The 25408-nt window shown below is 40.6% G+C and overlaps 1 protein-coding gene across 1 annotated transcript in view; it reads left to right on the plus strand.

The window, feature by feature from the left end:
• Positions 1 to 283: 283 nt before the first annotated feature.
• PPP2R1B (protein phosphatase 2 scaffold subunit Abeta) overlaps positions 284 to 25408 on the plus strand; it is a gene marked incomplete at its 5' end in the record, with an annotated part of 36082 nt that continues 10957 nt past the window's right edge. The window contains 14 exon segments of the mRNA XM_082844785.1: positions 284 to 397; positions 1566 to 1656; positions 2061 to 2161; positions 5548 to 5780; positions 6070 to 6217; positions 10194 to 10349; positions 11010 to 11124; positions 11561 to 11631; positions 11991 to 12125; positions 13129 to 13302; positions 16696 to 16756; positions 20610 to 20764; positions 21132 to 21274; positions 21678 to 21769. Of these exon segments, the coding sequence (XP_082700911.1) occupies positions 284 to 397; positions 1566 to 1656; positions 2061 to 2161; positions 5548 to 5780; positions 6070 to 6217; positions 10194 to 10349; positions 11010 to 11124; positions 11561 to 11631; positions 11991 to 12125; positions 13129 to 13302; positions 16696 to 16756; positions 20610 to 20764; positions 21132 to 21274; positions 21678 to 21769 (1789 nt within the window).

Raw genomic sequence — 25408 nt, forward strand, 5'->3', positions numbered from 1 at the left:
GAGCAGGACGAATCCCCGCCCCTATTTCTTTTGCCTGGGGAAAGGACACGCGGTCTCCTTTCGCTTTCTCAGCCCACCTGTCCTTTGGAGTTCAGACGTGCACCTCCAGCAACGGGGTCCGGGATGGGGCCTCCACCGGCCGGCCAGGCACTTGGCTCCCCGACCTCAGCACTAGCCGAGCCTGGGTCTTAGCCCTGCCTCTCCGGGCGCGGGGCGGGGCCTGGGCGCGGGGCGGGGCCTGGGCGCGAAGCGGGCGGTGGCGACCAAGCGGAGGAGAAAGAACATGGCGGGCGTGGCGGGGCCCCGCATGGGCCAGGGGGCAGCGGGCGGAGATGGAGACGATTCGCTCTACCCGATCGCGGTATTAATCGACGAGCTGCGCAATGAGGACGTGCAGGTACTGGAGTCGGGCCGGGGAGCGGAGGCGGGCTCGGCCGGGCGCGTGGTAGGGAAGGGGGAAGGCCCGCCCCGGGGCAGGGGAGGCCCAGGGATTAAAAGCTGGGACTCGGAGCAGAAACTTGACAGGGAGGAGGGGAGAGATCGGTGAGGGATTCTGGTGGCTCGACCCGACGGGCCGGGAACCTCTCCAGCATCCCTTGTCCCGGCCGGCTGAGGCTTTGGCCCGGCGTCGCACCGGGTCCGGGGCGGTTGTGGGAGAACCGGCTTCCCTCCTGGGCCCTCCTTCCGGGCCGGGCGGTGGGAACGCCGCGTCCAGCCTTGGGCGGGTCATCCCTGTAGCTGAGCGAGAGGGAGGAGGGCGGAGCGGAACCGCGAGGGCCTGGAGCGGGCTGCAAGGATGCCAAGGCGCCCAGTGAAGTGCAGGTGAATGACTGCCTTCCGCTGGGCTTGTGGGGTAGAAATTAGGTTGGATGGCTAACTAACCTAGAGGAGGCGGTGTATCACCTCTGATGGAACTTTTCTTTGAAAAGGCAGGGGTTGTACTCAACCGTTTCACCTGCTTCACCACTGCCAAAGTTCTCTCTTTTTAAAATTGTCTCACTTTTCTGAATATTGTATTTTCTTTCATTTCTTTAATGGGCCCGTCAACGTGTTTCTCCTAAGAAATCTTCCTTTAGCTAATGAAGGCGTGTTCCACTGTTCTTGAGGTTCCTCATAGAATAAAATCTAAATTAAAGGTTTTCTTCATTCTTACCTGTATGTTATTATCTCACCTGTTTGCAACTGCTGTCTTTTTTTTTATTAAATTTTTTTTAAATGATTCACATTTTTAAAAAATTTATTTTATTTATTTTTGGCTGCGTTGGGTCTTCATTGCTGCCCACGGGCTTCATTGCGGGTTTCTCATGTTGCGGAGCACGGGCTGTAGGCACGGGGACTTCAGTAGTTGTGGCTCAAGGGCTCTAGAGTGCAGGCTCAGTAGTTGTGGTGCACGGGCTTAGTTGTTACGTGGCATGTGGGATCTTCCCGGACCAGGGCTCGAACCCGTGTCCCCTACATTGGCAGGCAGAGTCTTAACCACTGCGCCACCAGGGAAGCATGCAACTACTGTCTTTTGGTCTAAATCACAACTGTTTCTTGACTTCGTTCTTTCTACTTTTTTAAAGCTCCGTCTCAATAGTATTAAGAAATTATCAACAATTGCTCTAGCACTTGGAGTAGAAAGGACGCGAACTGAACTGCTGCCTTTTCTTACAGGTATGTGACTCTTGGAGGAAAGGCATGGGCATTTCTGTTTTCCAGTGGCTTTCAAAACTTTGGCTATTTTTTTTCGAATTTGTTACCCACAGTATTAGCAAGTACTAAACTGAGCCTGCTGTTTCCCATGAAGAAACAGGACAGCATATACTGTAATTTTGTGGCCAGACATATTCAGACCTTAACTATTTAGCTAATAGGAAAGTAATTGATATGGATTATGAATTTCTAACTCATTCTGTAAAACAGATCCATAAAGACTCTTGATTGAGAAGGAGGAAAAGGCTGTTAGGACTGTGACAGACCATCTAGTTACATATTGAGTCTATTCCTAGTTTTGTGTGAGTGTCCAGCTCTGGGCCAGATATCGTTGTTGATGAGTACTGGGTTGTTGTCATTTCCAGATACAATTTATGATGAAGATGAGGTACTGTTAGCTCTTGCTGAGCAGCTGGGAAATTTCACTGGCCTGGTGGGAGGTCCTGACTTTGCCCACTGTTTGTTGGTGAGTATATTCTGCCTACTCTCCTACAACTTTTGCAGTATAAATGATACATTGTTTGGTGATAGGCACACTGCAGCACTTTTTATACAGATCTTTTTATGGATAGTCACAGTGTTAGCTACTGAGAGGACAAATAACTAGGCCCTTGGGACTCAATTAACCCTTTCTTATTTTTTCTGACTATGAATTAAAGAACTTCTCCCTCTTTTTTGCCTCTGTAGATTTGTTAATTTAGAGGTCGGGAGAAAAAGGATTTGATGGTTTTTGTTCATGGCTTTTTCCCCCTTACAGTGGAAATCTTAATGCTCATCTAGCAATGTTATGGCTTGGGGAATGTTTATTAGTTTTGTCTTTAATTGTAACTTTTGCTTCTGACTTACTTTGCGGATTTGATGAATTCAGTTTAATTTAGTTGACATTTATTGAGAACCTATTATATCAGGCACTGAAGTTACAGTGTTAATGTTAGAGAAGAGCATTATGAATGGAATGAGGCCTCTGTCCTTATGTGTCAACAAATAATTACTGTGCAGTGTTAGATGGAAAAATTTGAAGCATATAAAAGGCATTCAAGTAATAGAGAAGGGCAAGGGATTAACCCAGGGTGATCAGGGAAGATCTTTTGGGAGAGAATGTCTGAACTAGGTTTTGAAGGATGACTAGGAATTTGCCAGTTAGACAAGATAGGGCTGAATGCTTCCGGGCTTAAATATTGTCTGTATTATGTTGCTGACTCTTGTGACTTCTGTCTTTATCTCTTACCTTTCCATGGAACTCCAGTTATAGATATATGTAGAAAGATAGATATAAATATCTATGTTTGTCTTTCTCTATATATCTGCCTGTGATTTTCCTACTAGGATGTCAAACAGGCATTTCAAATTTAATATCTAAAACAACATCAATTTTCTTCCCCAAATATGCCTCCTAATTAGTTGCCCCGTTGCAGTAAATGGCATCACCGTCTACCCAGTTGCACAAACCAAAACCTAGAAGACATTCTTGAATTCGCTTTCCCTCATTTCCCACATCTAATCCATTAGTAACTCCTATAGATTCTATGTATATTCCAAATCAGTTCACTCTCCTTCATCCCTACTACCATCTAGCTCATTCCTCTAATCTTTCTAGACGACATGATCTTTCCTCTAGATTACTGCAGTAACTTTCTAACTAGTTGCCTTCCACTCATGCCTCCCGCCCCACCACTACAGTTCACTCTTCACCCAGTGGGTGGATCACTCACTACCTGCCACGACTCTTAGAAAATCCCAAATTTCTACCTTAGCTTGTACCTTAGTTTACAAAACTTGCCCCTATGAGCTTATCTCATGTGTTCCCTCGTAATAACCTCATTCCATTCACAATGGTCTTCTTTCTGTTCTTTGAGTAAACCAGGTTTATTGCCTTAAGACTTTTGCCCTAGGTATTCCCTATAATAAAATGTTTCTTTTTTGAGCTTCCTGGGGCTGTCTCTTTGTCATTCACATATCAACTTTAATGCATCTCAGAGACCTTCGCTGACCACTCAACCTGAAATTGCTTCCCCACTCACCCCTTATCACATTATCCTATTCTTTTTTTTTTTTTAGCCGTACCACTTGGCTTGTGGGATCTTAGTTCCCTGACCAGGGATTGAACCTGGGTCCCTGGCAGTGAAAGCATGGAGTCCTAACCATTGGGCGGCCAGGGAATTCCCCTTATTCTAGTTCTTTACAGAACACTCAACACCATCTAGTTGGTTTCATGACTAGTTGTTATCTTCCTCCATTAGAATGTAAACTATATTCAATATCCTGTGATAAACCATAATGGAAAAGAATGTATGTATATGTATAACTGAATCACTTTGCTGAAATTAACACAACATTGTACATCAACTATACATGAATAAAATAAATTTAAAAAAATAAAATCAAAAGACCCAAAAAAGAAAAAAAAAAATGTGAACTCCACTAGAGCAAGGAAATTGTGGCCTTGTTTCTTCCGTATCCTCAGTGCTAGAATATAAGAATAATTATCATTTTAAAAGAAAGAGTTTAAGAGCCTTGGAAGCATGGAACCGGTTGGACTGCAGGAGTATACAGTGTTGGTGCTAGAGTTGGAAGAAGTGGTGGTCCGGGGGCATAGGAAAAGAGCATGGAGAGATAGGCAGAGTTCACATCAAGAGACAGGAGCTTGCCTTACCCTGTAGTAGTGATAGAGATTATCCAGTGATACTGCATGAGAGGAGGTCAGAGATGGCAGTGGACAGATCATGAAAGGCCTTTACAAGTCAGAAAGCAGTATCTTTTCAAAGGGCTTCTGAAATGCCTCTTAGAAAAGCTGAGTACTTTCTACCTCTGTGTATCAAATAATTTTTGAAATGTATTATTGGATAGACACACGTCTCTCCTTTGACTCACAATTGTGTTTAACTCTCCTGGTCAGTTCTGCATGTGGGTTTTGTCTTTAACATTTTCACCTCATGGTATATGCTGCATTTGCCTGGACTGAGTGTAAACCCAGAAAGGCAGAGGTTCAGAGAACCCGCCCTCTGTCACTTTTTACTGGGCTGTGTTATATTCACTCACTGATCCTAGTCCAGACCAGCCCCTTTGGTCTCTTCTGTTTCTAAAGCTGCAGGCAAGGTTTGCTACCACCTCTGCACTCTTCACTTAATTGTTCTTTTGGAAACTCCCACTGTGTGTGGCTCTTGGGAAGATTCTGGATGTATTCTGAAAAAAGGATTTTGTTCTCAGCCTTTTATAGGTTGGTGTGGAGACAGTGGACACAGGTAGCGTCCACCTCCAGGAATGGTAGAATAATAACCCAAAGGCTGTGGACTCAGTGTCCTGATGAGATGTCCTCATGTAATTATGGTGCCCAGCGCTGGTCATGTTTTTGCACTTACTCGAGGAAGTGTACATTATCCTGTCTGAATTTGGCTACAAAGCTTTTATTTATTTATTTTTTTGGCTGCACCGTGAGGCTTGTGGGATCTTAGTTCCCCAACCAGGGATCAAACCCACGCCCCCTGCAGTAGAAGCACGGAGTTTTAACCACTGGACCGCCAGGGAAGTCCTGCTACATAGCTTTTAAATCTAGTGATTCAGCTCACAATAATATTAATATTGTGTCAAGTCTCTTCCACTGTGTCATTTGTAGACACCATCTGGGAATTGCCATCTGGGACGTGAGATCTTGGCTGTCCTACAGAAGTCGTGTCTTCAGGTTGGACACACCATATGTTATCACCATGTGAACTGAAAGTAACCATTTGGTGTGATGTAGCTAACATTCTGGTTACATGTACCACCTCCCTTCAGTCACTTTAAAAGGTGATAATCTGTATCTAACCTGATTGAGTAAATTTTCTCTCTCGTTTTCCGTTTTGGTCTATTTAGCCTCCTCTGGAAAGTCTGGCGACCGTGGAAGAGACTGTGGTTCGAGACAAGGCTGTGGAGTCCCTGAGGCAGATCTCCCAGGAGCACACTCCTGTGGCTCTGGAGGCTCACTTTGTCCCTCTGGTGAAACGCCTAGCGAGTGGGGATTGGTTTACCTCTCGCACATCTGCATGTGGTTTGTTCAGCGTTTGCTATCCCAGGGCTTCAAATGCTGTCAAAGCAGAAATTAGACAGTAAGATATGGTATTTTTTAGTTATTTGGGGTTATTGGGAGTTCACAGCTGACAAGTTACACAGTACCCTGTTACCAGTGAGTGACTGGTATCAGGGTAGTCGGATTAATGACACCACTTTTTATTGTCCAGTTGAATATACCCGTGGGTTTTCCCTTGTTACTTCTATGAGTAGAAGTCTAATCGCGGATGGTTGTAAGAGAAAACCTCTAAAGTTTCTGTGTGCGTTGGGGGATGCTTCATCAATGGCATTTGACAGGAAATACCTTCATTATTTTATTTGCTGCAGGCACTTCCGTTCCTTGTGCTCAGATGACACACCAATGGTACGACGTGCTGCTGCTTCCAAATTGGGTGAATTTGCAAAAGTTTTGGAATTAGACAGTGTGAAAAGTGAAATTGTTCCATTGTTCACTAATCTAGCTTCCGATGAACAGGTAGGTTAAACTCTTAGTAATTAAAGTACACAGATATGCTCCTCTTAAAATTTTAAGAATTTCTTTGGGTGTTTTGGTTCTAGTGGTAGGATCCTTTTTGCAGAATTAATACTTAATTCTGGCCTGGATAAAGTTTAATATGACCCATCTCAGTGTCCTTATAATTCTTTCTTAGCCAGACCACAGTTTTCTTTTACATTAGCAGCTGTTAAAAGGAAGGGGGTGTCAAAGAGGAAATGAGAGCCATAATTAGAAAGGAAGACCAAAGCTGCATTAAAGGGTAACATACCTTTGGGCACTGCAGGCTGGATTGTCATGGGAGAGTAATGTTTCCTGGAATTTTTGGCTTTCAGATAAACAAGCATAGCATGTATTGGGAAAGCTGTTTGACCCTCTGCATCCTCTATGCGAGTGTATAGGATGACTTCACTTGATAGCAGTTATAAATCCAAGGATCTGGATCTCATTGGTGTAGAAATAGCAATAATAATACACTAGCAAGCACCTAAATAAATCTTTCTCAGCCTGTTTTAAGTGGTTTACATATGGGAAGTAATTCAGTCCTCAGGACAGCCCCATTAGGTAGATACCCCATTTTACATAATTGGAAACAGGCACAGGAAATTGAAGTGACTTGCTCAAGGTTGCATAGTTAGCAGTGTTGGACTGGGGATTTGAGTCTAGGCAGTTTAGCTCCAGAGTTCATGGCCTTCACTGCTAAGCTGCACTGCCTCTCTGTATGGTGCTTTGGAGGATCAGCCCCCAGAGTTCCTGGACTCCAGAAGAAGAGCCCTTCAGGTTTTACCTAGTTGCTGCCCTAGAATCACTTTATGTGTACAGGATCACGAGCAGCAGATACATACCCATGAGTCTTATTTTCAGCCTCTAGATCTAAAGATGGTAAATCTTTTGAAATAATTTTTTTAATTTATTAAAATAATATATAGAAAACAGCACAAAGTGAATATGCATCTTAATGAATCATTACAAGTTAATGTCGTCTTGTGACTTTCATCCATGAAAGGAGATAGAACTTCGACAGCCACTACCCCGGAAGCCCAGCATGGGCTCCCTCCCAAACACAACCCTGCTCCCCAGTTCCCACTCCTCACTCTCCACCCCCTTAAGACTAACACTTCATCTTGACTTTCGTGGTAACCACCTCCTTACTTCTCTTTGCAATTTTATTACTCATACAGTATAGTTTAAAACAGCAGTATCCAACAGAAATACAATGTAAGCCGCTGTTACTTTTAAGTTTTGTAGTAGCCACGTTTTAAAAAGGAAAAAACAGGTGAAGTTGATTTTAATAATATATTTTATTTAACCCAATATATCCAAAATAACTATCCTTTAAACATGTGGCACTAGTTACATTTCAGGCACACAGAAGTACGTAGTGAGTGGGTAGTGGTTGTCGCATTGGACAGTACAGGTTTAGAATCCTCATTTGAGATCTCATTGATTACATTTCCAGTGGTATAATTTAACATTTTCTTTTGTCCTGCAAAATTGGTAGTTGAATCTAGAGTGGAGATTTGTGAAAGCGCCAGATAGTAAATATTTTAGGCTTTATGGACCAGACAGTCTCTGTTGTCACCACAAAGCTCTGCTGTTGTATGTAGCACTCTATAATATGTAAACTAATGGGCATGGTGCCGTTCCAGTAAAATTTTATTTACAGAAACTTGCTGCTTTTCAGATTTGGCCAGCACTTGCCCCAGCTCTGATCTAAAGGCTTAAGGAGAGTTAGGTTTGATATTTGGGGGGCAATAAGATCACTTCGTAGGTGGAGGTTACTTTTCATCAAGAGTTATGTCTAGTTGTGGTATTAGCAGCAATGGATGCTCAAAAAAATATTGTGCTTAGTTGTAAAATACATGTGTGTATATTCACTCTGACTACTGATAGAATTGCTGCTCCTGCCTTAGTCATTCATTGAGAAAGTATTTATCAAGCACCTTCTACATATCAGGCACTGTTCTAGTGCTGGTTTACAGTGTTAAACAGGGTGTACAGGGACCATGCTGTCATGGAGTTTACAATTTAATGAAGGAAATAAACAAACAAAACATTGGGGATAAATACTATGAAGAAAATAGAGTCGGGTGACACAGTGGTGGGGAGTGATTGTAGGGCATCCTCTAGACTGGTTAGTCAGAGAAGGACTGTGAAGAGGTGGCATAAACTGAGACATGAAAGAAAAATGCCAGCCATGCCCTTTCCTAGGGTGTCAGAGCTCCAGGAAAAGAGAATTCCAGGAAGAGAGGACACTTAGTGTAAAGGCCCTGAGGTTAGAACATAGTGGGCGAAAAGGACTCTGATCAGAGATGAGTTTGGAGAAGATAAGCAGGGCCCAGATTGTGGGGGACCTTTAAACCACAAGGGTGTAGAGTTTGGATTTTCTTTTCTAGGTGGAATGAGAATACACCGAGATTTTAAGCAGCGATGTGATTTGATGTAATCTACATTTTTAAAAGATCCTTCTGGCTTCCAGGTGGAAACTAAATTGTAAGGTGGGATTGAGAGTAGAAACAGCAAGACAAATTAGGAGACTTTTGTAATAATCCAGGCAGGAGACAGTGGTGAACTAGGGTGGTATAGTGAAGATGGAGAGAAACTGGAGATAGTTTTGGAGGTAGTCAGTAGAACTATTATTGAATTGGATGAAGGGAAGAGGAATCAAGATCTCTTTGATTTTTGGCTTGAGCAACTGGGTGGATGCTGGTGTCACTGCTGAGTGGAGAAGATTCTGGGAGGAGTAGCAGGTATAGGGAAGAAAATCAGGAGTTCTGGAAGAGAAGCAGTTGATTAATTGAACAAATAGTGATGGGTATATATTTCCATAGATGATGGTAATCCCTTGATTCATCATAATTTTTGGAATCTGAAAATAGCTGTATAGCTACTACCAAGAACCTAGTTCTGCCTTTTTTAGCCTGTTCCTTTAGATAGAGTAGTGAGTATCTTGGGCGTAGGGTAAGTTATTGTTGATCTGTAAACGTGTAGTGTCTCGGAAAGTTGGAGTTGCTGTTATCCCTTGTGTGTTTGCACATGCCTAGATATACGCATACAGGAATGTTACATATATAAAATATTTATATATGTATATATACACACACATACTCTTAAAATTTTTGTCTTGTTTCTTCTGGGTGCTCAGATGTTTATGTATTTTCAGTTCCTACTAATATATTTATGATTCCCGAATCTATAGTCTCAATTCCCTATTTTTCATTGATTTGTCTAATTATATACTTCCACTTGTGCAAAGGTCATACAGGTACTACGTTGATACTTGGTGGTTTACATTTGGGAAGCTGAGTTCATTAATCCCATACCTAATTTTTTCTGCTGGGTTTTTTATGCTTGGCTACCTCAAAGTTATTCTGTCCTTGATCATCAACATTTAAATTGAATGTTTTTTTTAATTACTTTAAAAATTTGTTTTTCTGTGTATTTTTTTCCAAGTCATTATCTCATGCCTAAACTCCTATTACTGCCATCCTACAATGAGTATTTTGAAAACTGAGCTTCCTAAGTCATTCCCTTACCCTTATCCCCTGTTCTCTTTCTCTGTTTTGATCTGTTGTAAACAACTTGTACAAGCATTGTTTTCATTTTTATCCCTCAACTTCTTATAGTGAGGATTTAGAGACATCATTAAAATGTTTTCTTTTTTCACTTAATCTTCACATTTTATTTTCATTTTCCTTAATAAAAATCCTGAACTCTAACTGACGTCATTACTTTGCTGTTCGCTCAGAGAACAGTCATTTCTGCCTTTATGGCTTTGACATGCCTGCCATTCCAGGCAAAGGGAGCAGCTATTTCAAGACATAAAGACATGAGCTGCATATAGTGTGGTTGGTTTTTTTAAATTGAATGATACCCACGGCACTACCACACACCACACACTGCCGCGTGGCTCTCAGTAAATATTATCTGACTAACGGAAAGGAATTTTGTTCATTAGGATTCAGTGCGCCTCCTAGCTGTGGAAGCTTGTGTCAATATTGCTCAGTTACTTTCTGAGGATGACCTTGAGGCTTTGGTGATGCCTACACTTGGACAAGCAGCAGAAGATAAATCTTGGCGAGTTCGCTATATGGTAGCTGACAAATTTTCAGAGGTAAAATTGTTGCACTGACATTTTTTGAGTACTAAAGAAAAAAAACAGAAACCCACAGATTTGCTGTTGTACCAAAAATTTCTGAATTAGAAGTGCTCATGGCAAAAACATATATAGATCTTCCTGGACTCAGGATGGGATTATGTCCCGATAAACCCATTGCAAGTTGAAAGCGCATTTAATACCTGCTGGACATCATAACTTAGCCTCGCCTACTTTAAATGTGCTCAGAACACTTACATTAGCCTACAGTTAGGCAGAATCATCTAACACAAAACCTATTTTATAATAAAGTGTTGGATATCTCATGTAATTTATTCAATGCTGTACTAAAAGTGAAAAACAGAATGGTTTTACACGTATCGGTTGTTTCCCCTCGTGATTGCATGGCCGACCGGGAGCTGGGGCTTCCTCTCTCTGCCCAGCATCACGGGAGGATTGTACTGCATATCGCTAGCCTGGGAAAAGATCAAGATTCAAAATCTGCAGTTTGGTTTCTACTGAACGTGTATTGCTTTCACACTATCCTAAAGTTGAAAAACCTTAAGTCAAACGATCATAAGTTGGGGACTGTCTATACTTGAAGATTGCGCTGTTTTGTGTGTTCATGTTACTTATTTTGTTTAGAATACATTAAAACCTGTACAAATTCTTTTATAGCTCCAGAAAGCTGTGGGTCCCAAAATCACCCTAAATGACCTCATCCCCGCCTTTCAGAACCTACTCAAAGACTGTGAAGCTGAAGTCCGGGCAGCTGCTGCCCACAAAGTAAAAGGTTAAGGCATCAGTTTATGTTGTAGTTTATGTCATTCACTTTGGTGCATTCTTTATGTCAGTGAATTTTGTATTTTTTTTGTTCTAGATTATGTTTTCAAGTAAATAGATGATTTTAATGTGTTGAAATGTTACATTGTCACATAAAGCTACTCCCTTTATATTTAAAACCAAACAGCTGTGTTACCCTGTTTCTGTTTTTAGGAAAAAAAAAAAAAAAGGCATTTCCAGGTTGGATTGGTGTGGTACACAGTGGCATATAGATTGACCAAAAAGTGCATTTAAAATAAGCCAGTTTTCCTCCTTGGAGCTTACTTGCTTAAACATATGATTTGATTTAACTTGAAACTGTTGATAAACCCGGTTAAATTTCTTCATTTGGCTCCTTGTAATGGCTCTATGTAAGCATTTTTTTTTTTTCTATTTATCTCTTTTAGAACTTTGTGAGAACTTGCCCATGGAAGGTAGAGAGACCATAATTATGAATCAGATTCTGCCCCATATAAAGGTAAACCTAACTTTAGTTTATTTTTTGTTTCACTTTGCCCTATATGAAGGTAAACCTTACCTCAGTTTTTGTTTGTATCAATATTCCCTTAAAGCTCTTTGAGTTTAAACTTGGACCAGGGATGAATGGGACAGATATGTTAACATGTGACATTGTTATTTATTACTTATTAGTGCTTTATAAGTGTAAAGTGCTCTTTGGTGCATAGGTTTATATTAGTTGACAGATGGTCTGAGGAAACTTTATCAACTAATCAATACTGAAATAGTGCTGTCTTTTAAAATTCCTTGTGAAATGGTATGGAAGTTTCTATTATCTTGCAAAAAAAAGAAAGGCTTTTAATTTTGATTTTGTTTTAGGAATTAGTATCTGATACAAATCAACATGTCAAGTCGGCTCTAGCTTCTGTAATTATGGGATTGTCTACGATTTTGGGCAAAGGGAATACCATTGAACATCTTCTACCTCTTTTTTTAGCTCAGTTAAAGGATGAGGTAAGTCTGGCTATAAATTTTGTTATCTTTTTTTTTTTTTTTTTTTTTTTTTTTTTTTTTGCGTTACGCAGGCCTCTCACTGTTGTGGCCTCTCCCGCTGCGGAGCACAGGCTCCGGACGCGCATGCCCAGCGGCCACCGCTCACGGGCCCAGCCGCTCCGCGGCACGCGGGATCCTCCCGGACCGGGGCACGAACCCGCGTCCCCTGCATCGGCAGGCGGACTCCCAACCACTGCGCCACCAGGGAAGCCCTAAATTTTGTTATCCTTGATAGTCAGTGATTTGGTTTGGTTTTTGTTTGGGGTCTCACTGAGATAGAACCCAACAAAGTAACTTATTTTAAACCATTGACAATGTTTGGGCATGGGGTTATAAGTTCCCCAGAAAATGGGCCATTTGATACAGACTTAAAAATGTCTTTCCATCTTCTCTGCCTATTTCCTGCTTATATTCACTGCTTTTTTTTTTCTCTTTAAACTTAATGGATCTTTGTTTGATAAGTTTCTTTCATTTAAATATAAATATAATAATATCAAAATTATAACATTAACTAATATTTATTAACACTATGTGCCAGGCATGATCATAAATGCTTTGCATGTATTATTATTACATGTAATTCTCACAACAGTCTTATGAGGGTGGGTCTTATTATTATTCCCATTTTACAGATGAAGAAGGTGAAGCACAGAGGTAAAATAACTTACCCAGGGTCTCAGCAGTGGTAGATCTGGGATTTGAATGCATGTAATTTGATTTCATAGCCTATGCCCTTTACCATTCTATAGATTTTTCATTGAAAGTTCTGGTTAAGATCAGTTAAATTATGTGCTTTGAATTATTTGTGTACTCAGTGTTAAGTATTTCTTCCAAGACAATACTTTTTTCACCTGAGTCAGTACTTTCTTATTTTAAATTTTATTTACTCATTGTGTTGGTAGGAGAATATTGGGCAGAGAACTTGATCTTTACATGTGGTCTTTTGGGGCTTGTGTACTTGCAGTGTCCTGAAGTTCGTTTGAACATCATCTCCAATTTGGATTGTGTAAATGAAGTGATTGGAATCCGGCAGCTCTCTCAATCACTCCTTCCTGCCATAGTGGAGCTGGCTGAAGATGCCAAATGGAGGGTCCGGCTGGCCATCATTGAGTATATGCCACTGCTGGCAGGCCAGCTGGTGAGTATGGGTGCTCTGTGAACTGAAGGATAGCATCAGATAGTAGAGCAGATTTACCATGGCAAGTAGGAGGCCCAGGTAGCTCCTATGGTTATGTTCATTTAGACTCATGAAAGTATGGTCTCTCTTAGTTGCCTGTAGAGTGGTTTGCATTTTCATCAGTGCATTAACTTCTTTTTTTTTTAACTTTATGTATCCTTTTTTTTAATTTAAATTAATTTATTTATTATTTTTGGCTGCATTGGGTCTTTGTTGCTGTGCGCGGGCTTTCTCTAGTTGCGGCGAGCGAGGGCTACTCTTCGTTGCAGTGCCTGGGCTTCTTATGGCAGTGGCTTCTCTTGTTGTGGAGCACAGGCTCTAGGCACATGGGCTTCAGTAGTTGTGGCATGTGGGCTCAGTAGTTGTGGCTCGCGGGCTCTAGAGTGCAGGGTCAGTAGTTGTGGTGCATGAGCTTAGCTGCTCTGTGGCATGTGGGATCTTCCCCAACCAGGGCTGGAACCCAGGTCCCCTGCATTGGCAGGTGGATTCCCAACCACTGCGCCACCAGGGAAGCCCTGCATTAACTTCTAATAAAAAGGTATTATAGAAACACATTTCACCTCCCCACTATCTGAAAGCAAAGCCATAGAAGAATATAATTAATTTCTTGGTTTATGTCACATAGATTTTGTGCTACTAAATGTCTCTGTGATTTAAGGAATATTTATCTCAGAAGAAAGGGAAGTATGGTTTTGAGATAAATCAATTTTGACTTTTGCTCAGGGAGGCTTCCCTGTTTGCCTATATTCTGCGCAAAATGTCTCTGGTTACCACTTTTCCTACTTTCTGGTTAAAGGGAGTTGAGGGCTCTCCATACAAAAAAGGAGTGTTGAAGTTTGTAATGCTAGTATTTTGGCCAAAGTCTGCATTATCACATTACTGTTTGAGATTCATGGATAGTTGTACTGATCTCAAATTAATTAAAATTTCAGTGCTGGGTTTTATAGCCACATCCTTCCCTTTCTTTTTTAGTAGATAGCCTCATCAGTTCTAAATTTGATGTGCCTTCACCATGTTGGTTGCACTTACTATAGTATAACTGTCTGCTAAAATCTAGTTGAGGAGATAGACAACTGATGTCTTTTAGGGCAGGGACTGTGTTCAGTGTTTTATTTCCAGTGCTTACCATAGTGCAGTGCCTGGCATTAATCAGGCACTTAACATTTGTTGATTGTTAAGAAAATGAATACCTGAAAATTTTTTCAGAAAGCTCGTAATATGTCAGTTTATAGCCAACATTAATACAGTTTGTTTCCCCTCTTTCAACCCCACTTCTGTTCCTTTCATATCATAGCATATGGGATTTATTTTTTCTTTTCTTGGATCACTGAATTTGTATTGTTATTTTGGTATACTTAGTTTATGAAATGTGTCTGTGCATGTGTGTGACGTCATATGTTTTATCAAATTTGAAGTGTCCCATTCTTCAAAATGGATGCCAAAGATTATCAGTGTACAGGTTTCCCCCACTGTTTGAAAGTACAGCATTCCTAAGAAAGCTTTTATAAGCTGAAATGGCACAAAGCGAAGAAGCAATTACCATAGGACACATCTTGCTAACAGATACAGGAAGTAAATCAAGATAAAGCACAGATGCTCACAGGCACAGTTCAAAGCAATGGCGGCCTGATGCTGAGATGCTGAGTGTAGTTCTAGGGGAAGGAGCTTGGCGGGGCCACTCTTGCTGCTGTGGTGCACGCTGCCTGTCGAAGGGCTCGTTGACTCGCTGCAAGACAAATGCTGAATGCTGTTTTCACCTTTTTTTGTTAAAAAAATCAGATTTCTTTTGGTTAGTGAAGACACATATTGTTTTACAGCTCTTTTGTAAAAGTGAAGTGATATAAAGTGAACTTTCGAAAAGTGGAGGATACCTATATAGCTGATGGGGTCAGGCAAAGTCATCCTGTCAGTTTTTTTCCCTCTGCCATTCCCGAGTACTGAGAGTCATCTTCTGTTCTTCACTGGTGACTGTCATGAATCACCTCTCCGGAGTCGAAAGCAGCAGTGCTTAACTGGTTTGCTAAAGACTGAAATAACTGTCCAGAAGGAAGGGTGAATTTTAGTACCATTTCTTGAACCTCTGTCCCTCCCAGACCTGGGAAGCCTGCAAAGGTTGGTAGCTCTCCGGAGGAGTATGGAAACAGGCACCTGGTGACTTTGGCTGCCTCATGCTTGTCTAGCAGAGGTGACATGCATCAGTCAGAAACGTTTTGTTATACAACTTCAACTTCTTGTTAATATTATATATTTTATCCTTAAAAAAAAAATCCGTAAAGACTTTTATTTCAGGTAGTCAACTTATAAAATTCTTTCAAGACTTTATGTATGGCCTGGCTTATGGACCATGGTGAGTGAAAGTAAGGCTAAACCACAAGAATCAGGAAATAAAAGTTAATTAAGACTCAAGAAAAATCCATGATCTGAAACGAAAAATAAGTCTTTGAGAGCGGACATGGTAATAATCTAAGGGTGTGCTAAAATAAAGCCTGTTCATAATCTAGTATTATGAAGCCATTTTATCATATATTCAAAGCACTTTAATTACATTTCTTTATTGAAAATACATAATCACTGGTCAGAAACTTCTTAGGATCCAAAGAAGCTAAAGACTGTGAACGCGTAGACCTCAAGAGGAGGGTGCTGGGAAAGCACAGTTCACAGCGATCGCCCACATGATGTGACGTCCCACGGTGCTGGGTCCGTGCAAATCAGCTCAAGGAGCTTGTCTGCAGCCTGTGCTGGTGCGGCCACCGTTGTGGGGGAGAGCAGTGGTGGAGAGAAGTAGGATGATTCCACTGTGACTGCTGGGACCACTTCACTGTACTCTTGTGCCTGCTTTATTCTCTCTCTGCTTTCTCCCATGGATCCCAGAGTACTCTCTTTAGCTGGAGATAAGTCTGTCTCTTGATGTCACGTTCTTTATCCTTAAGGATTTATTATGATATTAACCAAAAGGGGGAAAATTTGAGAATTATTAATATTACTGACTGGTATTTTCCTGGTAATTCATTTTTACAAATATTCTGGAGATTGTTTGGCAGCCTGTGCATGCTGCACTCTTCCTACTCGTCTGCAGTGTTGCATCTGGCTCCAGGCCACTCTGTTCTCTCCCACTCAGCAGTGCCTGGGCCGACTCACTTCTGCTCTTCTTTATGACTTCTATCCAGTAAAAATAGGTTTACAGTTTGTAAATCAAATCTCATGGTATTCTTTTTCTGGCTGGTCCATGAATTCAGCTTATTTGGAAATAAGTCGTTTTTTTTAGTTTTCAGGTCACACTGGTGTAATATAAATAGTACATCTTGATTTCTAAACTTTGGAGACGTTTGTTAATGGAATCTTCTGTATCCATAGGGTGTGGAATTCTTTGATGAGAAGCTGAATTCTTTATGCATGGCCTGGCTTGTGGACCATGGTAAGTAAATAAGTTAATGGAAGGCCCATGTTTTTGCATATATCCCATTTTGTTCATATATTTTCTTTTTAGAAAGGAATCCTAATCTGACCATATTTTGTTTTACCAGTACAGGGATGAAGACAGGCTTTCATTAAAATCCAGTTAGCTTTTTCTGAGCACAAGTTTGACATTTCAATTTTCTACCAGTTTTTTTCTATCTTAAATTTTATTTTCTTCATTGAAAAATCTGTTTGCCCTATTATTCTATTACATTATTTTCAGGCTGTCTCTTCTATACACATATTCATTCCTTTCTTATCTCAAGGTCTTCTACTCGGCCATGCCATCTTTGTGTCTTCAGCCACTGTAGACTGGGTTGGACAGGGATTGGAATCAGAAGAAAGGCCTAGGGGGAAGAAATGGCTACTTGTCTTCTTTGAGGTGACATAGAGAAGGAGGTATACCGTGGTGCAATAAAGGTGTCTAGGAGTGAAAGACGTCAGCTGTGACCTAGGATAGAGAGGTCCCAGATTTCTGGTTGCATGAAGGGCATGCTTACTTCCCGTACCCTGGCTGCTGCTGCCATGATACTAAGAGAGGGAGAGCTGAGAACTCAGGGCAGGGTCAGATAGGACAGCATTTACAAAATAGATTTTTTTAGTATTTTACCTTTTCTTTGCATTTATAGCATAATTCAACAGTCACAGAATCTTTTTCCTCTAGTGCTACATACTGTGTTACAAATAAAAGCTGGAACTGCTGCTTATCGAAATATACAGGCAATTCATGTTTTATATAAAGCCACTTCATGTTAACTTGTTAGCAGTTGACTTTTTGACAAGGTCTCAGGTCTGGGTATCTCCTCTTGTCTGCTGGGCAGAAGTGGGTAGGAGGGGTTCCCTCTGTACCAGTGAGGTCCAGTGCCAGCCCCATGTCTAGACCTGGCAGCTTCGGTGTGGTCTGAGATCTGTTCAGATGAGGGCCCTGAGGACTTACAGTGTCCTGTGAGCTTTGGTTCAATATTTTGGTGGATAAGATTGGTATCCTGCTTCAGTTCCAGAGCTTCTTATATATACTTTATGTACTGAACGTATCTCTGTGGGTGCTTATGGGTGACTCTTTGGGCGGAGTGGGGATGTTGTGTCTGCTTGTACATGTAGGTGGTTTTGCTGAGGGCATAGTTGGATCATATGGGAGATCATATGGTTAAGGAAGTGAAGAGGAGGGGTGTGAACAAAATGCAAATCTCATAAAGGCGTATATATGTAGATAATTTCATTGTTTTCAAACTAGATTGTGAAGATTTTATTTCTATTTTTCTTGTCCTCCAAAGTTACCTTTTTATGGCTTAATTTTTTTTCTTCTTAAATGAAACTGAGGTTTGGCAAATCATAGGAAAGGCAGTCTTCTCTTTTTAGAAATAAAGTGTTTATATTATTTCTGATAAATATTTAATGTTAGTGAGTCCCAGAAGATCAGTCCATACTTTCTTGGAAAGTTAGTGTTATAGATTTATTTTGAGGAACTTTTAAAATCCTCCTGTTCCACGAAGAATTGAATTACTGACACCTTTTCCATGTAGGATTGTTCTGTTGATGCAGGTTAATTAATACTTCCTTTTTCTCTGATTTTTTTTCCAATTTGGGAGCAACAGAGACCCTTGTGTCTTTTTCTGCAGTAGCATACTTAAGTGGGCATTGCAAATTTGAACCAATGAAGTTCTTTGAACCAATGAAATGTCAGCTTTGAAATTGTTCTATACTTAATCACATGGGGTTTTGTTTTCACATTTTAGATAACTGCCGTATAGTGATCAATGATCAATTAAATTTTTGGAAACTTTTTTCTGCTTATTAAACTACTAAAAGGATATTGTGAAAAATCCAGAGAACTATAAGGAAGAAAGCATCACTTACTTCTTTTCCCACAGTTGAGTGGATAGTATTGACGAGAGGGAGGAATTTAGAAGGGGAATTTATTTTTTATAGGAGGAAGGGAAAAGTACCAAAGTTAGTGAGCATATAGAGTGTGTTAGAAATTCAGAGGAACGTTGCAAGTCAGCCAGACCTTGAGGGGAGAGGGAAGAAGAGGGAGGGAGAGAGACAAAACAAGCAGAGAGGAGAGGCAGAACCGTGGAATGGTTTGCATTCTTTTCACAGCAAAATTGAGAGAAGCCAAGAACATAGTAGGCATCTGGCCAAGTAGAGTTGAGTGCAGTTAAGGTCTGGGTCAAGGCTGAGCGCTCTGTCTCTGGTTACTCTGGCAGTGAGATCCCTTCCCTGTGGTAATGGCATTAGGATGAGAAAAATCTCAGGCAAATTAAAAAAACAATGAGAGGAGAAGACACAGATGGGAAGAGGTTGGTTGGGGGGCGGGGGTGGGGGGGACGGTGTGCCCAAGACAAAGAATGTGAGTGTGAAGGGAGGGAATTTGTGTTAGGGGTAAAACAGTTCACTTGAGCTGCTCCTTAGCGAGTGCTTCTAGATATTCCTGGCAGGTTGCTGCTCCCACAGGCTTTGGTCAGGTTGCATGTTGGTAATAAATTATATAGTTCCTTGGCTAAGCTGTCTTGCCTGTTCTCATCAGTGGCGTTACCTAAAAGGATCTATGTGCTGGGAAGAGCTGGGTATTTCCTGTCCGAAAGCCTTGTAGAAATTGTCCAGGATCAGAGCTGTGGCTTGGATAGTTGTTAAGCCACAGCTGTCACCCAGGAGGGTTGGGCCCATCTGGAGAGAGAAGTAGAATAAGGAGTCAGTACCCACCACTCTAGATTTGTTATCCAAGCCCAAATTTTGAGTCGTATCGGACACGTAAAGTGAAGCCTTGCCACACCGGTCTTTGTTGAGTGCTGTATGTAGCAACTAGTTGTTGAGAAGATCGTAGCTCAGGCCTTTATGATCTAGATTTATGACATCTTTGCTAAATGACCTCATAGGGAATTATGAGGTTAAAGCAGGCACATATATTCATAGAAGACATTTGACATGTTGTCTCAACAAACATTTTTAAGGGAAAAAAAGCAAGTCAGTCTTAAGTTTTTATTTGCTGTTGTATAGATGACAACAGAGGCCTCTAAATAGCCCCTCTCTGTCATTCTCTCAGCTGTTCTTGCTGCTGCTGGAATAATCTTGCTAAAATACCACATTGGTCATAGGGTCACAACTTTGCTTTAAAAACCCATCATTGGTTTTCTTACAAAGTCTAAATTTAGCTTTCATGATGCTCTGTGTTCTGGCTCCACCCTAACTGTTCAACCTTACAGTCTCCCAGATTCCAGTTTTTTCCTTTGTGCCCTGGGTAAATTTTTTTGGCCTTTCCAGGAATTCCTCCCCTCTTCTCTCCATTTACACAAATCCTCCCTAATCTTTAAGGCCCAGTGCAAGGCCTCTTTCCCGAAGCCTTCCCAGATCTCCCTGTTCTCTGTCCTCTAAACTCCTACAGCCCTCAGGGTCTTTAGTATACAATTTCATGCTTCATTATAATCAGGCTTAGATCACATGACTTCTTGGAACGCATTAGCTTTCATTTTTCTGCTAAAGTGTGTGATCTTTGAGGGCAGTATCTTATGCATTCTTTCTGTAACACATAGCACATAGTTAGCACTCATATTTGCCAATTAATTAGTGATGTGTATAATGAGCTCCTTACCTCCCTTTTCCTTGGACGTTCTATACATTTTGAAACTGTAATAAGACCAAATCAGCATACTAGGAGTCATGGCTGAGCATGCTTGCCACTGCAGTCTGACTAAATTGGAGTGTTTACAGAGTTTTATTTTTGGTCCACCTTTGATGATGATGTAAGTAGAAGTAAACTAGGTTGTGCTCACGCTGTGAGCATCACCACAACGTGACCTTCACCCCTTCTGCAGTGTACGCCATCCGTGAAGCTGCCACCAACGGCCTCGTGAAACTAGTGCAGAAGTTTGGTAAAGAGTGGGCCCAAAATACCATCGTTCCCAAAGTGTTAGTAATGGCAAATGATCCTAATTACCTGCACAGAATGACCACTCTATTCTGCATTAATGTAAGTATTACATAGCTGTTATTGCTAAGCTCAGATGTTAAACCAGTTGTTCAGTACTGTATTATGAATTCTGAATATGTTGCCTTCTATTTCGACTATATTTCTTATACTGATTAATTTGGACAGTTAGGAGATGAGAGAAAAATGTCAATTTTTCAATTTGTGTTAAAATCTGTAGTCAAGTCAGTTGTGAATGCTGGTCTAATTCTGGGATTCTTTGCTACCTTGTATCCTTCATTCACATGCTCACAGTAGAAACATTTTCCTGTTGGCCAGTTACTTTCTTATTAAATATTGTCTCTTTAGATTTGGGGATATTTAGAAAAATAAAAGTGTTTTTAATGTGCTGTCTTATTTCTTTTTCTAGGTGCTATCTGAAGCCTGTGGTCAGGAAATAACCACTAAGCAGATGCTGCCTGTTGTATTGAAAATGGCAAGAGACCAAGTAGCAAATGTCCGATTCAATGTGGCCAAATCGCTGCAGAAAATTGGACCAATTCTAGATACCGAGTAAGATTTTAGTATTATTCTTTTTTTTAAATACTTTTAAAATTTCACCCCATATAGGCAGAAATAGCTAAAATTAAATTCGGTGATTTTCACTTCACCTAAGATGTGGGATTGGTTAAAGAAAATAATAGAGTAATTTAACAACCAGTTTTGAGTGTGTGTACTCTGACTTTAATATTTAAGCTGTGTACATATGTGGATAATTTTTCGAAGCTAATTCTACAGAGAACCTGAGAAATTATTTAATACTTGTCCAGTTTATATTATAGGTGTTTTAAGATTTTTTTAAAAAATTTTAAACTTTAAAAATTACCATAGAGCAAATATATATATACATACACACCATAAAGCATTTCTCTGGCTCAGAAGACTGCCTCTCACAGATGATACCATTGCATTTTAGTGCTTTGCAGGAGGAAGTTAAGCCGGTGCTACAGAAGCTAGGCCAAGATGAAGACGTGGATGTCAAGTACTTTGCACAGGAAGCTATAAGTGGTATGTCTGTTTTCTGCCTTCCAGCTTTTGCTTCGGCTAATGGGGTATGAGTGGTGTTAAGTGGGCCAGGCGATGAGCATCTGGACCTGGGAGGTGGTAAGCTCCCGGAATGCTCGTCTTCTCTTTGGGTAGAAGCTTCTTGGCCCACCACTGAGCTGGCCATTTTCCCAATTCCTAGGGCTGGGTAGGGATATGATTCTTACTGGTAAGATAAGTTTTTTGTTTGGATTTTAATTAGTTTTTAAAGTTTAACTTTTGATTAGCCTGACAGTAAAGAAACTGACCACAGTGAGAAGCTCATACATAGTCTTATGCTTTTGGGTCATTTTTGTTGTGCTTAATGTTCGCATAGATAGTTCTTGAACTTTCTGTACCACTAACTTGCTTTTGTTTGGAATTTTCTAGTGCTTGCATTGGCATAACGAAGAACAGGAGGGGAAAGACTTTACTAAATTCTTATCACAGGTTTCTAGTCCATGTGTTCTTGAACTGGGTGGAGAGAAAAATGGAAAACCTTCAAGACCTCATCTGAACAAATGGCAACAACTAAGAAGAAATCTTTCTAAAGATTGTTTTTTACTTGTCTTCCTTGTTGGGATAATTATATTTTAACTGTTCTTATTGTTTGTGACCAATTCCTGACACTTGCACGGTCATTTCTTTGTTGTCTCCTAATGATTTATTTAGCACCATCTGATCTCCTGCATCCTCATTGTTTAATCAGGCCCCGGCCACTTAATATTCCACCAAGCCTGGACAGGTTTGGACCCAGATGTGGAGCAGAGTGATCCTTTTGATGTTTATATGTATCTGTGTGTCTCCATCATTCCAAAGTGAAATATACATGGTTTAGAATAACTTATTTGATAAGCACTCCGCTTGGGAGACACATTGAGATTTAACTGTAGTGAGAGCCATATTTTCCTGGGTAGTGATGGTCTGCCTCAGTGTCTCACCTGAAAGGGGAATGTGGAAGCTCAGGGTTCATGTATTGGTTGTTTTGGTTCTTCTTTGCTCGATTTTGACTGTAATCATGTCATTCATAAACCTGAAGTGCAGATGCATCTTGCTGCTAATGTGTCATGTTGAAACCTAACTCATTTTCCACAGCTCCCCACTGTGACTGCGTTCAAAAATACTCTTTCCCGCTGAGAAACTTAAAATCTAGTGCCTCCTAATAAGCAGTGGTTCTACTGTTTGACTGTAAGATTGCAGTTGTATTTCTAATGAGTAAAGGAACCACTGGTATAATCCACTGTGAGGATTTCCTGCTCTTTGCCTGGTTCTCCTTCCGGCTGTGTGAACATTTGGTCCTTGCTACATTGTACAGTAGTAGCTTTCCAAACTGAAGTTTCATCACTAATTTTTTGGTATAGGTGATGCTGGAATCTTATCATTTGAAATGTTTGTTTTTCTACTTTTACAGTAAAACCTCATTAGTTCCTCCTGGAATTGAAGATAATGAGTTAAGCTGAAGGGTTTGCTGAAGCAAATTAATAGTACGTGAGGAAGCCTGTTGGGTCTGAACTACTTAAACAATTTTAACGCTCCTTAAAAAGCACCCGTTTACCACTTGATATGCTAGTTACTAATCACTCTTTTCAATTATATTAAAATACCTTCGTGAGGATCTTTGTGAGGCCACACCTTTATTTAGATGCATTCAATTTACTCTTTATCTCTGATATATATACATATGTATTTAATGGATAATTTAAATATTTTTTCTTTAAAATTTATGAACATTTTTCACCTGATCAAACTCAACTTGTCCCTAATGCATTTTTAATTAATGAGGTTTTATTGTAGCTTATTTTTCTCTCAGTGCATCTCGCTATGTAGTTTGCTTGTTTCCGTTTTGGTTTTCAGACTGTTTTCTTTCATTCACAGTCTCTTAAACCCAGCGAGCCCTGTTCTGTTTTGTGAAGGTCCAAAGACTCCTAGAAAACTTTGTACATTAAACCATTTCATAAGACCAAGTTTGACCAAATACTTTCAAGTTTGTCTTACCTTGGAAAAACAGAACTTTTAAAATCAGAATTACCTGCCTGCATTTAAAACTGCCAAGCTAGTTTATAGTATGTTTCTGTTTTATTACTTTTGGGCTAAAGATTAAATACTTTCCTAGGCAATAATCTCTTCTACATTCTCATTTTAACATAAACTATTATGCTGTAAACAATTTTAGTTTCATGGTTCTTTTTGTTTTTTTATTATCTGCAGGTTTTGTTTGTCTTCATTGAATTTCATATTTGAGAGACTGTTGTCTTGATTGAAACAAATTTGCACAACCATTGCTTTCCTCTGGTTGGAAATGCCACTGGTTTGGGGATAGACTTTTAAATGGCCTAGTGGACCCCCTGGGGAGCTCTGTGCATTGACCTCTACCCTAAAACTGTGGTAAAGGGTAGACAGCAAGCCCTTGCTTTCTCAGGCTGGGTCAGGGAGCTCAGCAGGGCCCTATCTTTTTGGGTGACCCCAAAGGGACTTCATTGTTTCTTTCTGACTTAAACAATAGGGAATCCCTTTTGTTACTCCTCAGAAGAATTGTTCGTTGGCTCATAACTTTGTCATTTTCTCCATGGATTAGTTTTCTTGTCTTGATTTCACTGGAATGTAAGCTCCAGGAGCTCTGCAAGGGCTGGGATTTTTGTCTATTTTGTCTTCTGCTGTATCTGTAGCACCAGCACCTAGATCAGTGTCTGGTGTACATAGTAGGTGCTCAATAAAAATATGTTCAGTTAATTTCTAAAACGTGCTCTGGTGTGTTTTGTGTGTTGAACAAGGCATCCAAACTGCTTCTCATTACCCTGTCGACACAATGAAGGAATTTCACTGCTTTTAAGAAACGAGCTTTTTGTGGCCCTTCTCCAGTCCCCGTTCCACTTGGATTGTACAATGCCTGGACTAAGCACTGCCATACTTATCCATCCTAGGCAGTTTACAGCAGTTGTTTGATTGACTGACTAGGAAAGTGAAGCAGAGATATATACAACATATGTCAATGAAAGTCTCATCAGTAGTGGAATTCACCTTAGTGTTTCTTTCTACAATATTTATGGGGTTTAGCCCTCACAGGCTTAAGAGACCAGATCTTGTTTGTCTGCCTGTGCTGCCATGAAGATAGGAACCTGAAGTGCATTCTGTTTCATAAGAAGAAACAGGTTAATATATGGTTTCTAACGAGACTTTGTTGATATAATAGCCCTCAGCTCACAGAAATATCACAGCTTGGCCACGGTGATCCTAGGCCCTGGGGGTCTTTGCTGGACAGCTTGTCTTGACTCAACAGAGACAGCAGCCTGACCTTTGAGCTGTCTTATCCAAGCATCCAAGATACTTGCGTGGACCTCCAGGGGAATCAGATGTGTCATTCCTGACCCAATGGTTAGGCTGTGGTAATGCCGGCTTGTTGCAATTTTATTAATCGCTGTGTTGTTATGGAGTTAAAAATCTTTCCTGTAGAAATCACATTGGTCCCATCCCCCTGGGGATGGCAGGGCAGGGTGGCCAAACAAGTCGGGTGCTCGTTTCTTGCCTTTCACTTAAATTCCTCTGACCCTTTTTTTTTTCCTCCTGGCATTCTTGTCTTAAAGCCTCCTTTCTGCACTGCCTGGATGTAAACTGGAGGGAGAAGGA

The sequence above is a fragment of the Leucopleurus acutus genome (genome assembly GCF_964270905.1).
Source record: "Leucopleurus acutus genome assembly, chromosome: 8".
Taxonomy (NCBI): Eukaryota; Metazoa; Chordata; class Mammalia; order Artiodactyla; family Delphinidae; genus Leucopleurus; species Leucopleurus acutus.